Below are 15701 nucleotides of genomic sequence, written 5' to 3'. Positions count from 1 at the left end.
GCAATAGCCTAGTGCATATATTTAGCAAAATGCTCCTCTTGAAGTTCATTTTTGTAGCTGAATAATGAGTTTTTGGCCATTGAACGGCTTTTCTGAGGTAGGCTAAATGTGATATTTTTACATGCTGTTTTATTGATGCCTTTCTGCAGTTGAAACAATGATTGATCGATTGCATGTGATACAGAATTCTGTAAGATGGTTGGTTCACGAGAGCTACAGCGATCTATCATGCCACAGAGCACCAAGAAAGATCACGACTCACTCCAGTCTATGGGAAAGTAGCCCATTTTCCATTCTTGTGAGAATCCTGAGACACGCACTCGCCCTGAAAAAAACCTCTTCGGATCTACACGATTCACATAAATTATGTATTTTGATTCAAAAGAGCTAATTTCGCTGTAAAGTGTCTAGTTTGCAGGTATAATAAATTAGAAAAATGAATAGAGACAATAGTCTGGAAACACAAATATTTTTCCATACTCTGATTTCTTTTTTCCATACTTTTCCAGACCTGGAAATTACTCAAATCAAATTCCATACTTTTCCAAACCGCGTAGGAACCCTGGAGGTTGAACTAACTGTTGTGCAAATGTAAATAATGATGTGAGAAATGCACCAAAGTGACTGAGAAAAACTGTAATTGACTGCACAGTGACACCTAGTGGAGGAGTGTGAATGTGCATATGTCTTGTTAGCTTACCTAAGTGGGGTGCTGGGGTAAGAAAGTTGCTAGGATGATGTGGATGGTGTCCGAAAGGTGCAGCTGAGGGATGCGTGGACCCTGAAACAAAGATTTGTTTCAATCTTAAAGCAAACCTAATGGTCTAGCTACATCCTAACAGGCAAAAACTTCTTACATCCTGTCAGGAGTGAAAATAAAGTACACAACACAATGCAAGCAACATAATAAAATTAAAATGTTCCCATCAACAAAGCTGCTCTCTTAGAGCACAGATTGCATTAAATATAACGAAAGCATTCTCGTTTTGTCACTTCACTCACTTACAGTATAGGTGGATACTGCGTGTAATGAGTACTTAAAAAATGCAATGACAAAGTAATAAACACTAATATCAGTGGTGACTCATTGAAAGATATAGGAGGCACTGCACTTAATCTGTGTAGTGATAGTGATCTCTCTCAACTCCGCTAAGATTTGGATAATCCACTCACCTGCTGCTGAGAAAAGCGATGCAGGTCGTGCCAAGTCATGAGGGTGGTGGATGGCTCCAAAAAGGGTGGGGCCAGGGGGTCGACTTAGGAACTCCGGTTTGAGGCCAAAGTCCAGCTTGTGTGGGTCAACCTGCATCTGCTGCTGGAGAAGGCCAGATACAAGAGAGAACAAATGTGATACCCCTCTCCAAGTACCTCAAAAATTAAGACTGTACTGTGTTATGTAGTTTAGAGTTAACAGGAGGAGGAAGAAAAGAGTCACAAAGAATATTTCTTTCCATATGTAGAGTTGATCTTGATTGGAGGGTGTATGCAAATCTCACCTTTACTTTCTGTTGGTGGTGGTAAATTTGCCAGGCTATATGGACATGCATAGCACACCACTTTCCTGGTTTCTTTGGAGACAGAAAGACAAGGTAAGGTTTTCATGTTTATACATGACTAAAATCATGTTAGTTTAATTTTAATCACTTCTGTAACAGAATATTGGGTACATCTGACAGGATTATCTACAATTTTATGTAATACTGTTGAGCATTTTTAAAGTGAAATTTCAGTTTCGAGCTTCTTTTCTTGTTCCCATATTTTAAGCATGGCTGCAAATTAATTAAGCAAAATGTCATTACAAAGTGTTTTCAGATAAGGGAGTCATATAGTGTCTCCTATAGACTCTGAGATGAGACCGCTGAGTCCCAGCGCACAGCTAATTAAAGAGACTGTGGAGCTGAAGGCAGGTGCTCAGTGTAAGGTGGGATTAAACTGTAATGAGCTTTTACTCTATTTCCTGCATACTCCTGTGGGGAAACAAACTGAATAACTGATAAAGCAGTCTTACCCTGAGAACTGGCCGGAACGGATCTGTCAGCTAGAGAGGAGAGGGAAAAAGAGTGTGAGTGAGAGAGATTAGGGACACAAAGCTGTCAGTCAGGACTTTTAATTAGCATCCGAGCATCACTTCATCACTGACCAAATTAAAATGTTAAAATTTCCCTTTCTAATGAAGCATTTCGTGATATAATTAGGCCAGAATTCAGAGTATTCCCCTTCCTATCACTGCCTGCATACCAATGTTGACAACAGTATAACGTGACTGACAAATACGATGGTTAGTTTGCCAGCACTAGTTTAAAAACCACAGTCACTACAATTTGTTCATTGCAAACTGCATACCCGAGGGTCTTTCTGAAGAAGTGTGTGTGGGACAGCTCCAGGCCTGGCTGCCACGTCTAGAGGATTTGAGGTCTATAGTGTACAAAGACAAAAAGTAAGCATTTTCAACGTATCACAAGATACCCAAATCATCCAGTATCATCTATCACCAAGACTCTACACGTTAAAAAGAACATTTGAAATTGATTCTCTATTTATACTGTACCTATACATAACATTAAAGAAGAAACAGACTGTCTGAGATCTGTTTATGTTTAGCTAGATCCATTCCATGTGTGCAGGAGTACACTCAGAACAGCACAGGAGGTTAGTTTTGGGTGTAGTTTTGACATTCCGACATTTAGCGTTTGATATTGTGATACCTTGGGCTGGAATGCTCCCTGCAGAGATCCGAAGGGCCCCGTCGGTGGGATGACGGGCGGAATGCCAGACACCGCTGGGGGGTAAGAGTGGAACAGCTGAGAAAAGAAAAAGGATATAAGACAGTTTCTCCGGGAGGTTCTTGTTTGATCGTGTCAGCTGTTTACAGTTATACAGTGAGACCGGAGCCCGTAGGTCCCTGTACAAACTAACAACTACACAAGATCAGCTGCTGACATTTAAATTGTCCTCTTCATTACATACTGCATAATATAAAGTGTCACAATATGAAAATACACACCATGTTAAAATAATTCACAACAATGTTCTGCTAGGTTTTTCTCTCTATACATGAATAAATGAAAGAGTATGACTACAAAGCACCTATTCTGCTCCATATAATGAGACAACCTTCATCTGACCCTCAGCTGTTGTGACATTCAACAAAGATTAACAGCAAGATGAATTTACAATACGGGTCACTCTCTAAACCTGCTCCGATAGCAATGACTATTATTATCACAACGCACTGCATAATGCATGTAATTACTGCAGTGTGCATGTTCTTGGGTGGGTGTCACAAATGAATCATTGCTAAATGGCGACTCTGTAATTGAAGGGCAGAGATCAAATAAATTAAAGTTGCATTAACCTGTTGGACAGGCAGGTAGAATGAAACACATTTTATCTATAACACGATCCAGCAAGACATTTCAGTAAAAACACATCTTGCAGCCAATCTGCTTAATAAAACATTTTTAATGAAAATGTGTGCCCTTAATACCTTTTTTTTTTATAAAAGTGTAATAAGACACTTAAGGCCTATGGCTGCATGTGGTACCTAAAAATGCCCTAAGCTGCCTCTATTGCTTAAAACACCCATAATGTAAAGCATGATGAAATTAAATGATGGGAGCAGAAATAAAAATGACAATGACCACTACATTAAACAAGAAGAAAAAAGCCACCATAGCAAATGACAAAAATATGACAGGGACTCACGCTGTGTCTGTAGAAGGGGTCGACTTTAGTGGGGTATTTCTCGAACTGTGGAGGAAAGGAGAAACAGAGCTCAGTACACACAGGAGTCCTTCAGGCCTACAAACAATTTACTCCTGACAAATATTTTGTGGAGTCATGAGGCTCAAAACAAATATCAAACGCTTTAATGTGCTCTCCAGAAAAGTGTGTTTGGTTGGCAGTAAAATGGTCTCTGCCCTGATTAATGAATGTTAGCGCAGATCAGAATATAGCCCTGCATTATTTCTACTGTCCCAATCCAGAATGTTGTTTTGCAATTTACAGTGAATTGTCATAGGGGATTTCTCTTGTTAATGTGTATTACTCAACATTGGTCAAGTAGAAGTCATCCGGCTGTCTAAAAATAGTCCTATAAACAGCTCATTTAATAAGGGGCTGAGTGGTCTAATCTGGATCCAGAGAGAATGTTTCCCACTCGTGAATAAACAATGCGGCTCTCAAACTAGTTTTATACTCTCATTAGCTAACAGAGCGCCATTCTCAGAGGCTTTTGAGCCTGGCATGGTTCAAAAGCCACTTTTATGCCTCTGTGGGCACTGCGGTTATCATCGAGCTGTGTGTGGGAGTGTCTGTATGAAGCCTCAACTCACTAATCAGCTCTGCTGCCTGCCAACCAAAAGCCCTCAGTCAAAACTCCATCAGACCAAAATGATGTCATTAAACTGGGAATGAATAAACTAGTATTAAGTTCTCAAGGCTTGGCTGGAACAAAAACGTATCGCCAGCAGCTCTGACTGCCAATTCTAAAATCAGGGCAGAGTACAGAGGGTCGAGAAGCATGCCAGAGAAAAACAGCAGTTTTTCAACACAGAAAAGCCACATTGTGGCAAGAGAGAAACATATGGTTACGATTGAGAGAGCGGGCCACTGCCATGGCTTCCAGTGTTTACTGAATCAGCATACTGTACTGTACACGTTTATAATTCAGCAGTCAGTACGACACATACACATTTAGACATTTACACACAAGTGTGTAATCTACAGTTAACTACAGTGTTACCACAGTTTTTGACAAATCTCAATAAATTTTTTTAAGTCATTTCTGATGACTCAAGCATTTTTTACCAATAATTTTGATTTTGACAAATTCGCTAACGAATTCATAATTTGTGAACCGGTTTGATGATTCGTTAAATGGACTCATTATAGAAATTTCCATGACTGTGGGAACCTTGTATCTTATATACATGCATTTGGTTTTTATGTGTATACATCTATTTTATACATTCAGTCACCCATTTAACCATTCAATCATACAATCACGCATCCATCACCACAATGATTATTTTTTTAGAGTTGTGTTCCACTTATCCTCACATTTCTGGCTGGGGTACGCACCATGGGCGGTGCAGGCGTGGGCATGATGGCGTGGGGGAAAGGGGTGAAGGTGTGCTGGTGTGTGTGTTGGTGTGTGTGCTGGTGCTGATGCTGATGCTGGTGCTGGTGCTGGTGGAACTCAGTCCGCAGGTATGGAGGGGGACCCAGTGATGCCCCGCGATCAGCGCTCTGAGATGCCAGGAAACGAGTATTTAATTCCTGCCGGAGAATGTCTTGTTCTGGGAGAAGGATGAGGGATGGAAGCAAAAATAAACACACATTTAAATAGGGACTTTACCAGAACCCCTTTTCAAAACTGTTTATCTAAATGCAGAACAAACCATATCGGCATTGGCGATAATTTTCCAACATTAGCTGGCAATCTGAACTTATTTATATTATGTATTAAAGGACACTAGATGAGAGATTGATACCTGAGTAGGCACTCCCAGCTGGGTGTCCAGGGACCGGCAGAGTGTTTGAGGTGAGAGGAGGAGGTGGAGGCAGAGCAGCAGGCGACGCAAACATATTGGTGTGATGAGGAAGAGTGGAGGGTGGCAGGGAGGGGGGGAAGGTGTGCGAAGCCGTGGGGTTCGCTGGCAGGGGCAGGGGGAAGGTTGCTGCTGCCCCAGTGGGGGCAGGTTGGTGATGGTGCAGATGAGGGACTGGAGAGGGGCCCGGGGGCTTCCCTGGAGTGCTGCTTCGACTACTGCTGTGAAGAAAGAGAGAATAAACAATTGTAAAATCGTGCCTGTGTAAAAGAGAAATCACTGATCACAAAACTCTTTTGTTCACTAAACTGCTTTAAGAGTGAAAAGTGTCTGCTACAAATTTAGCAAAAAAATCCAGTTTCAGAAACCTGGAATGTGCATACAGTGCTGTAGAATGAGTTATTCCTGGAGGGATTTCCTAGCTGCACAAGCTAAAGTATTTATCAGAGTTGTACGCAATCTAACAAAGAGCTAATTTACAGGCTAAGTAATCATTTAAATGCTAATTATTTCATATTAAAAGCTGATACATTCACACACACAGAAAAACACAAAGTATAATTATCATCAGCAGTCCACTGGCAAGATACTGCACAGAGTGGACTACACAAAAAATCTAAAGGTTGGCAGAGAAGGGTGAAAAGAGGGAGGAGATCTGCTTCTCTGCTGGATACTGGGGTGTCTGAGTCAAGCAGAGAAATTGTTATCTACAAGTCGCCGCCAGCTACAAGGCAGCGGCAGCAGCAGCATCGACGTGGGAGGGGAACGAATCAAACCGTCTAATCTCTCAGCTGGGGTTCTCTCTGCAGTGCTGTCAGGCTCGCACACACTCACACACAAACACATACAGACAGGGATTTGTGCCTCATGTTTACTGGAGGATTGATACATTTTACATTCTAATACAGGAATCACGCTGTTCCGCTACAGTATTTAAGAGCGGTGGGCTTAGAACAGCTGCTCAATCAGTGTACAACACATCTGGAGAATAACAGAAACTTCCTGCTGATATTTAACTCCATTACACTCATTTGCTGCCCACTCACCTGAGGCCGTTAAGAGTAAGGCTGCCACTGTAGGCTGAAATGGGACGCGGGTGGCACCGTGAGGGTGGTCTGTGCTGCACAGGTTGGGTGGGGTTCTGCTGGGCTGGTAGCGCTGGTGATGGCGGGTGGTGGTAAATGCCTGGGGTTCGAGGTGGCCTTGGGTGTGACGGAGGCTCAGATGGGTCCTGAGGCTGGGGCGGGGGTGCCTGAGAGGGCTCGTGGCCCTGGGTTGGAGGCAGAGTGCTAGTGGGCGACAGCGGTCTAACTGGCCGTTCTGGGCAAGGGTGTTGGGTTTGGGCTGGACTTGGGGGCAAGGGTAACCCCCGTTTGGAGGGGGGTGGCTGGAGGTGAAGAGGGGTGGGGAGGGGAGGTTTGGAATGGGAAGTGGGCACCAGTGAGGGGGTGGCCGAGGAGAGTTCACGGGAAGCCTCCTGGCTCTTCTCTTGACTGCGTTCTAGGCCTGACACCTTGGGAATGCCCAGGCCACGCAGCTCCTGGCTGGCATTGGTGGAGAGCGTGTCAACACTAAAATCTGGAACTGAAGAGACAAGAGAAATTACACATACTTACATATTATGGAGATAAAGTTCTGTCATCTGATTTAACTAAAAACAGATTTGAACAAAATTGAAAATAAACTGATAAAACAGCAAGACAGAGAAGAAACCCTTGTGCCACAGAAAACTGTTTCTATTTACATTCAGAAGCAGGTCTTTGTTGCATTCAGTGTTGTTTTTAACAGAGCAAAATTCATTTGTAATTCTACTCTGCCAGATCAAAGATGTGTCTTGCTCATAATCAAATTCTCAGAGCAAAATTATAACATAATTTAGAACCATCATGAGGGACTAGAGCCTAAAGGCTAATTCACACTGCACCGACAGACACCAACCAATGGCGACAGTCACCAGATTACAGTGTGTCACTTCTCAGACATTCCATTATCCGACAGCGATTCAACATGTTCAGTCAGTGAAAGCAAGTGCTGAACAATGCTAAAAGATTCTGGTCGGCATTTGTCAGTACGGTTTGAATTGGCGTAATAAGCCAATAACATAAGGTCAGGTTAATGCCATAATATCTTTTATTAGGGAAAGGACATAAACTATGGTAAACCTCTCCGGCATACCCAAAACTGCTTTTCCAATGAGCCGATGTTAGCATTTTATTGTACATATAAGGGAGAATGACTGTCAACCAAGGGTTGATGTATCCTCTGGGAACAAAAGCTCTTGGAGATCACAGTGCATGCATGACTCTGATTAACTCCTCTCTGTCTTTTCAGAGGGAACCACACCCCTCTGTATTTTCAATCTCTTCACACCCAGCCTTTCCTCTCCATCGCCCGCAGCAAGGGATGCTAATTGAGCCTGAATCCCATAGGCTTTAGAGATCCTTCTGGAACAGAACCCCCATGGATAGCTGATCCCTCTCTTAAGGGCCTAGGGGCTTCCCAAATTCAGTGGCTCATGGGGCCCAGCTCAGAGCATAATGTCCCAGGTGTGCAGCTGAGAGGTAGTGTGTGTGTGTGATGCAGACATTAAGGGTCAGTCTGGCCTGCAGTACTCTACTAGATGAATAATCTGGGAGTACAAGGTGCCCCTGGGGAATAGGTTTGTGTCAAACATCTGCAAGACACACGTATGCACAAACACTCATATGTATGCATACATGCACACAAAAGTACAAACTAGGGATGCTCACATTGACCGTTTAACCGTTAACCGAAAGTAAGAATTTTAACCGATTAATACTATCAGTTAAACGTTTTTTTTTGTTTTGTTTGTTTGTTTGTTTGTTTTTTTTTGTTTTTTTGCTGCATGGTTAAAGAAAAATATGCTATATATAGTTACATATATGCTTATTTGTTAACTCGCGGGGCGTTTCACACGTGCCAGACATATTTCGCTAAGCAACAAGCAAAATGAAGCGAGCGAAAAGAAGTACTGACCATTTCGATAGGCACGGGGGACAGGGGGGTCAAGACGACCCCGCACTTTTGAAAAGACAGAAATCGACCCCCCCGCACTTTTGATAAGGGCTGCTTCAATCAGTCACAATATATCATCTTTTAGCTTAGGATATTTTCTTTCAAATGAGACCATTTTCACGTTTCTGTGAGCTTTCCTTCATAAATAATCAACTGTTTTGTCGCAGATGTGAAGAAGAGGAAATGCGCTCTCGAACAGAGAAACACGCGATCTCCAAGCAATCAATCACAGCGTGCTAACGTTTTAGGACAGGACGATGGTATATAAATCGTGGCCGAACGTTAGCGTTTGTCAATCAAGCAAAACCGTCCATTCAGAAACCAAGAAATTTGACACTTTAAGGTAAGAGGCTGGTCTCTCAGATTGACGCGCGAGCTGGCTTGACTGAAGTTTTCGTGAGGATTTGTAGTTAATGGACACCGTACACCGTCCGTGGTCATAACAAATAACAATCCTTGAGGTAGGCCTGCTATTTTTATTTGACGGAAAAAATGTCTAAAATACCGGTTGTTCAAAGCTTCAATCGATTCACCGTGTTTTTTTTTTTGTCATCTTAATTTGTTAAACATTTAAGTGAAAAATATTTAGTGTAGGCCTATTTATTTTATGCCTTTTTATTTAAATTATGCAGGTGCGAATTTGATAATGTGAATCCAGGTTCTGTTGTTTATCTGTTCTATGCTGCTGTTTGCATGTTAAAATAAACCCGTGGAAGACACAGACACTCGTCAATTGTATTTTTTTATTTAATGTCATATATATGTCATATTATCATCATATACGCTATACAACATTTTAATCTTATCAGTTAACGGTTAATAATCGGATAACGAGCGTCGGTTGTCGGTCGAGAAAGTTAACCGAAATGAGCATCCCTAGTACAAACCAAATGCACACACAAAAACCAATCATTTCAATGTGTATCCACAGACCAAAAAACATCCCCATTGACATTAGAGATATAGGCCATGTACACACTGCAACTAATGCATTCTACAACGGAATTAACTCCTGAAAAATGCAGGTAGTGACAACCTCATTTACAAAAATTCTACGCACTGTGTATGGAATGAACTGAACAACAAGTTAATGAAATATGACGAGAGATATGAGAGATGACAGACGAGAGATACATCTCTGATGCACACTAAAATACATATTTTAATGTGCATCAGAGATGTATCTCTTGTCTGAATGTGTGGTGCGGTGCAAGAAATCATAGGGAAAGCAGTACAAGCCTGACTCATTTGTGTTGCCAAATATTTGCAAGCAAATTTGCAAACAAGACCAAGTTTATAAAAAAAAAAAAACCTAAATAAATGGAAATGCTTTATGCTAAAAATAGGCCCCCAAATATCACAACACACACCTGCTCACTTTAATAACTCCATAAACTCGATCACTGTGTGAGCCAAATTTAAACAGTCCCAAAAATTCTTATAAAAAGTGGACATGGCAATGTTGCAAGAATGCGCTTTGTGAAGCAGCCTTTAAGCATAAACAAAACACAATGCCTCCGTCGACTATGCATAAGTTAAAATTGCTGAACACAATGTGGTTAACAAACATGTAAGACACCAGAACATTGATATGGTTACCACAATGTCAATTAACAGTTAAACCACTCAAGTGCAAGAGGACACAAATGAGAACTCAGGTCGGTACACTCGTGCTGTTTCCTGTGCTGAGCACATCCAGGGCTCACCTCTCATATATAGTGCATGAATACTGAATTGATTTCTCTTGCACTGGAACAGACAAATAAACACACAGTTATGCCAAAATATCCTCATAAACACATGGTATTGGAAGAATTCTCCCCTTAGGTGACTCTTATTGTGGGGAATTTTTAATTTTTTAATTACATTTATCTCACCTAAATGTATGCTCACTCTAGCGTTTTCGCTATCTTTTGTTTAAGATGTGGCCTTATGTGTGTGTGTGCATTCTGGGTATGAGTGCATACTGGGTATGAACCGTCTCTCAGAGAGTGAGTACTACTGAATGCTTTAAAATGTTGAATGTTTATTGACAAGTCGAGCATAAGATAAACTTTAGTAACGATGCAACACTGGCCTGATTGGGCAAGTGATAATTCTGTCTAGAAATGCATGCGAAAGTCTTGTATAGCAGCATGCAGCTCGCTCGTACAGATGATGTGGTGATGTGAAGCCATGTACGCATTTTGAAAGATTAAGAGAGAAGATGCAGTAGTGCTGAATCACTCTCGCTGTTTGTGAAAATAAGTCTCACAGAAAATTTTTAAATTACTGATTTGATCTGATAATCTGTGGATTGATTTGCTACAGCCAACAAGCTAACTGAATAAATGTTTGCATGAATTTCTCGCCTTATAAGCATAAAACATTCGGGAATGAGTAAAATCTGAAATTCAAGTCCTGTAATCTATATTTTATTTATAAAAAGAAAACCATGGAGTGTTATTTTACATTTGATTTCAATTCCTGAACTTTGTTCAGTTGTATTTATTTGTGCTAATGCTAATTTGCTTATATGTTCTTATTGTACCACTAACTGTATACTTGTCTTTAATAATGTTTGAAATTTATATTAGTCTAGTTTATTAGTTAGTTGTTCTTAAGATTGCTGATTTTCATGGTTTTCAGCGATACCCAACCCTACTCCTGCAATTAATGTGGTTGTCACCCCTTAAACTTTAGTCTGTTCGTGGCAATAGGCTACCTCATTTGACCTCTGAAAGCTCACAATACCCTCTGGCTCTGGCACCCTAAGCACACTTTAATAAACAAGGGCAATTCAGCCTCCCAGCTCAGAAACAAGCCATCCAGTGAGTGCAATAAGTCACCCTTTATCCTGCCTGAATAACTGGATTTAAGGCGGAGAGGGCTAACAACACTCAAAGAAAAGCCTTTTGCACTTGTTTGTGTCAGAATGAGGGCTTTTATAAAAGAGTTTACTTCAGATTATATAGTTCCAGTAGGCCGTCAAAAACTGATATGACATGTAAGGACAGACATGCTGTCTATACTAGACACACAAAAGCGTGGGTGCCCATCTCTCTCGCTCTCTTACTGTACTGTGGCCTTCCTGTAGAGACTTTTGATGGAAAATATCCAAAGCTCTTCTAAAAGGCTGAACCACAGAGAGCTCTGCTGCTCCTCCCTGGAGCGACTCTCTCAATGTACTAACATGCCTAAAAAAACAAGACAGAGAGTGAAAACACTGCTTATTCTTCCCGTAATGAAGACTCCAGGGCCGGGCAGGGAGCGGAGGAGAAGTGTGTTTCTCCTCCCTGGGGAGTTAATTTGTCAAGTCTCCTTGATCCCTGGAAACAAATAAATGCAGCTTTCTCTCGCCTCAACAAAAAAAGAGTGAAGAGAGGTGATTTTTATTCCAAATGGCAGCCGTGGAGGAGGATGTTTATTAAGATGGTAGAACAGACCGGGAGGCAGACTTTGCAAAGTTCTCATCTGATCACACAATGTTTATGTATGTGTGTGTATGTTTGAGCAGGATTAAGGTCTACAAGGCTTCTGGAGCAGTGAGCTTGGGTGAGGTCTCAGTGGACAGCAAAACACAGCTCATTATCTCGAGTCCACTCCGAAAGAAAACAGCATATTCAGCTGCTAACTAAACCACAGACAGAGCCCAAATATCTCATAAACAATGTGTTCAAAAGGGGATAAACAGAATAGAACAAATATTATCCACATTTTTACTAGAAAAAAATATATAATTTACATATGTAGGGCAGGGAGATATCTTATTGATAATCGGCTTAAAAATATTGCGATATCCGATTATATCGTCTACAAGAGTCCCGCCCCAGCCACGCCCCCTCAAGAGACAACACTGCCAAAATGCACTGTAAACACACAGCATGTTCAGTTTGGCAACACTTTATCTAATGATAGCCTGCAATTCAGTCAGTTTAATTTAATTATTGAGATGTTAAAGGTTTGTTGTTAGTCTAACACATGTAGCAAGGTTTTTTTTTTTAAATAGAAAAATAAATAAATAAATAGATAGAATAGAAATATAATAAAATAGTATAATAGAATAGTAAGTGTTAGTAATGGGTCAAATGTTTTAATCAGTAAACATTCAGAAACAGGTGCAGGCTACATAAGCTTCTACCAATTAATTTTTTTCTGTTTAATTTTTATTAGACTGCAGATCAAAATCGAACAATACTTGATAGTATTATTTTTTAAATGGGAGAAATCACTACATAATACATGTATTGAGCCAAATCCTAGAGAGGAGTAAAACATGTTTGTCTGGTGTGAGGTCACAACGTTCACATATTATTCCGATTTAATGTTTTCATTCACTGTTCCTTGCTGATGGAATAATACACGCTCAGCACTTAACCGCAAAAAAATTGTATTACTAGCACTTGTTGTGTTTATTGCCTAAAATTAATCGCTTGTTGTATTCCTCAGTTGCTTTGGATAAAAGCATCTGCTAGATGAATGAATGTAAATGTACACAAATCCAAATATGATTTTTTCCTAACACATTTTATTATATCTAGAAACGAGGTACAATGGATGTCCAAACCACAGTTTAAATTTCTCTCATTTTCTCTCCTTTTGTGTACTCAGCAGCAGTTACATTTCAGATTGTGTTCACAGCAACTATAAACTTTACCATGGTTTAATTTTCTTATGGATTGTATCCAATCCCTTAGTTCTGACTTCAGAAGACAGAAGCACTAAATACTTAGTGTGAAAGTACTCAAAAGATAAAGCTGTTATCATTGCCTGTCAGTTTATCTCTAAGAAATTTGCCCATTCTCAGTTCAAATTAAAAGCCTTACTAGTGACCTTGTGTACAAAAGTCCAAAACATCTCAAATTTAAAGCAGATGAATAAGTGGTTTGCCTGTATTAAGTATAATTAGAAAATACTAGGGCTGCCCCCTAATAGTCGACTAACCGTTAGTCGACGAGAAGAGGATTAGTCGAGCAAAATTTTAAAAAAATCCACAGGAAGTCACGCAGTCTGTGATGGACAGGTCATTAACAGCTGGTCTATGTGGTAATAATAGTACATCGGGCAGGACATCCAAACACTTGCCTATCATTCATTGACCTCAAATATGGCTGATCATCTGAAACATGTTAGTAGAAGAAACTTTACATGGCCCCTTGCTTTAACATTAACCTAGAAAAATGTGGGCTATTCAAGTGTTTGTGCGGAGTGTGAAAGCTGAATAGTAGTGCGCTTACTGCATGACAGCTAACGTGGAGGCGCCAGTGCAATCACTTGCACTAAAAAAAAAGAAGAAAGAATCGAAACTCCATGTAAACTAGCCTCAAAGAAATAAAAAACATATCTATATATCTTTTGAATCTGTGAAGAGTCTACCTTTATTTGTGTGCACTCACAATAACAAAACATGCTTTTGTAAAATAATGAAAGCAAACAGTATGTGCAAAAAACTCCATTTAAACTTGCCTCACAGACATAAAAAATATATCTATAGACAGCGAAATGTCTACTGTTAAATGAACCAATTCAAATGGAAAACAAATATTCTCAGGTTATGTAATCTGTATGAAATATGCATATAGGCGTGTCCACTACTGCGGAGATGACGAGTCAGCATCGTCAACTTCATCACTGCAGCCGAAAAAAACAGAAAACACTATTTCATCAATAAATTATTAAAATGTTAAAGCGATCTCCTTGCTGTTTTTCTCCGACGCATTCATAATCATTACTTCTGCCGGTGCGCTGTGGCAAGTTTTTCCGTGCGCTTGAACTCTGATTATGCTATGTATGCATTAAAGGCTCTTTATTATGATTTATATGGTTTATTAATAAACATGTGATTAGTGGACTAATCACTTAAAATGAATGACTACTAGTCGACCAGAAAAACCTTTAGCCGAGGGTAGCCCTAGAAAATACACTGTTTACCAATCTTAATGAAGTGCTTTTATCCAGACAAACCAATTGTTACAATGAAGTTCTGCACATCCCTTAAAACGACAACAACAACAACAACAAAAAACCCACCACCAGTTTATTATGATTTATATGGTTTATTAATAAACATGTGATTAGTGGACTAATCACTTAAAATGAATGATTACTAGTCGACCAGAAAAATCTTTAGTCAAGGGCAGCCCTAGAAAATACACTGTTTACCAATCTTAATGAAGTGCTTTTATCCAGACAAACCAATTGTTACAATGAAGTTCTGCACATCCCTTAAAAACAACAACAACAAAAAAAAAAAAAAAAAAACCACCACCAGTTACTCTTATTTAGAGAAACTGAAGTGTGCTTTGAATTCTGCCTCTCTAAATAAGTTTATGTTCAGTCATTTGTAAGTATGCTTATACCAGCATACTTACAGGGCCTCCCTGGGTGGTATGCGCCGATATCCGATCCTTCTGGCAAATGCCAGTCATGCTGTTACATTGGGCTTCAGGCATCCTGCCACTTCTACATCCCTTCCACCCCGAAATAGCCCCACATACTCCTGTCAAGCTAGAGATGAGGTCTGGGGTTATGGGGCCTTCCTTCAGTGCCCCTAGGCCTGTGTTAAACTCTTCCCTTCATTGTAACTGACAGCCCTGCATGTCTTCTCCGCCTGACGGCCGTTTTACTGTCAAATCAGCTGAGCTAAGACTTCAGCCTGGTGGTAAAGGCTTAGGCATGGCTATTTGTGATCACTCTGAGCAGAAGAGAGGACAGAGGGCTCTCTTACAGAAAGATGTTGTAAGTACCTTAGAGGGCAGCTACAAAGCCACAGATGAAACAGTGCAGTAGCAACAAGCATTCGGCCTCACATCCTCATGTTTCAGCTGCAACCACAAGATAGATTAGCAACTTTAACCAGCTCAGACCCAATGATGACAACAAAAGTAGGCTATTCTTACTGTCTTTGAAGGCTCTCATCTATCATCAGTGACTAATACCACAGTAAACATTACAAATAGATCAGAACAAAGCATAAATTCCTAACTGAAGAGGGTGTCATAATGCAATCAGAAGCCTATCCAGAGCTGCTTTAGATTAATTGAACTCATTCCATAATTTATGAACTTTACAGTTATAGAACCATACTAAATCAACACTGAACTGATTTCAACTGCAGGGGTGCAAACTTATGAA

General features: G+C 40.4%; 1 protein-coding gene across 8 annotated transcripts in view; it reads right to left on the bottom strand.

Moving 5' to 3' along the window:
* auts2a (activator of transcription and developmental regulator AUTS2 a) overlaps positions 1-15701 on the bottom strand; it is a 386587-nt gene that overhangs the window by 6141 nt on the left and 364745 nt on the right. For 4 of the 8 annotated variants that reach the window (XM_067397877.1, XM_067397878.1, XM_067397883.1 and 1 more), the window contains 10 exons: positions 6599-7136; positions 5496-5773; positions 5062-5300; positions 3706-3750; positions 2706-2801; positions 2344-2415; positions 2009-2038; positions 1497-1568; positions 1174-1315; positions 701-781 (listed from right to left, as the gene is read on the bottom strand). In XM_067397877.1, coding sequence (XP_067253978.1) covers positions 701-781; positions 1174-1315; positions 1497-1568; positions 2009-2038; positions 2344-2415; positions 2706-2801; positions 3706-3750; positions 5062-5300; positions 5496-5773; positions 6599-7136 — 1593 coding nt within the window. The remainder of the gene's footprint in view (positions 1-700; positions 782-1173; positions 1316-1496; positions 1569-2008; positions 2039-2343; positions 2416-2705; positions 2802-3705; positions 3751-5061; positions 5301-5495; positions 5774-6598; positions 7137-15701) is intronic. The other 4 variants (XM_067397880.1, XM_067397882.1, XM_067397879.1 and 1 more) reach the window with 4 other exon arrangements.

This window comes from Chanodichthys erythropterus, chromosome 10 (assembly GCF_024489055.1).
Source record: "Chanodichthys erythropterus isolate Z2021 chromosome 10, ASM2448905v1, whole genome shotgun sequence".
Classification (NCBI taxonomy): domain Eukaryota; kingdom Metazoa; phylum Chordata; class Actinopteri; order Cypriniformes; family Xenocyprididae; genus Chanodichthys; species Chanodichthys erythropterus.
Note: the sequence above shows the minus strand (reverse complement) of the source record. Positions and strands in the feature narration are given on the sequence as shown.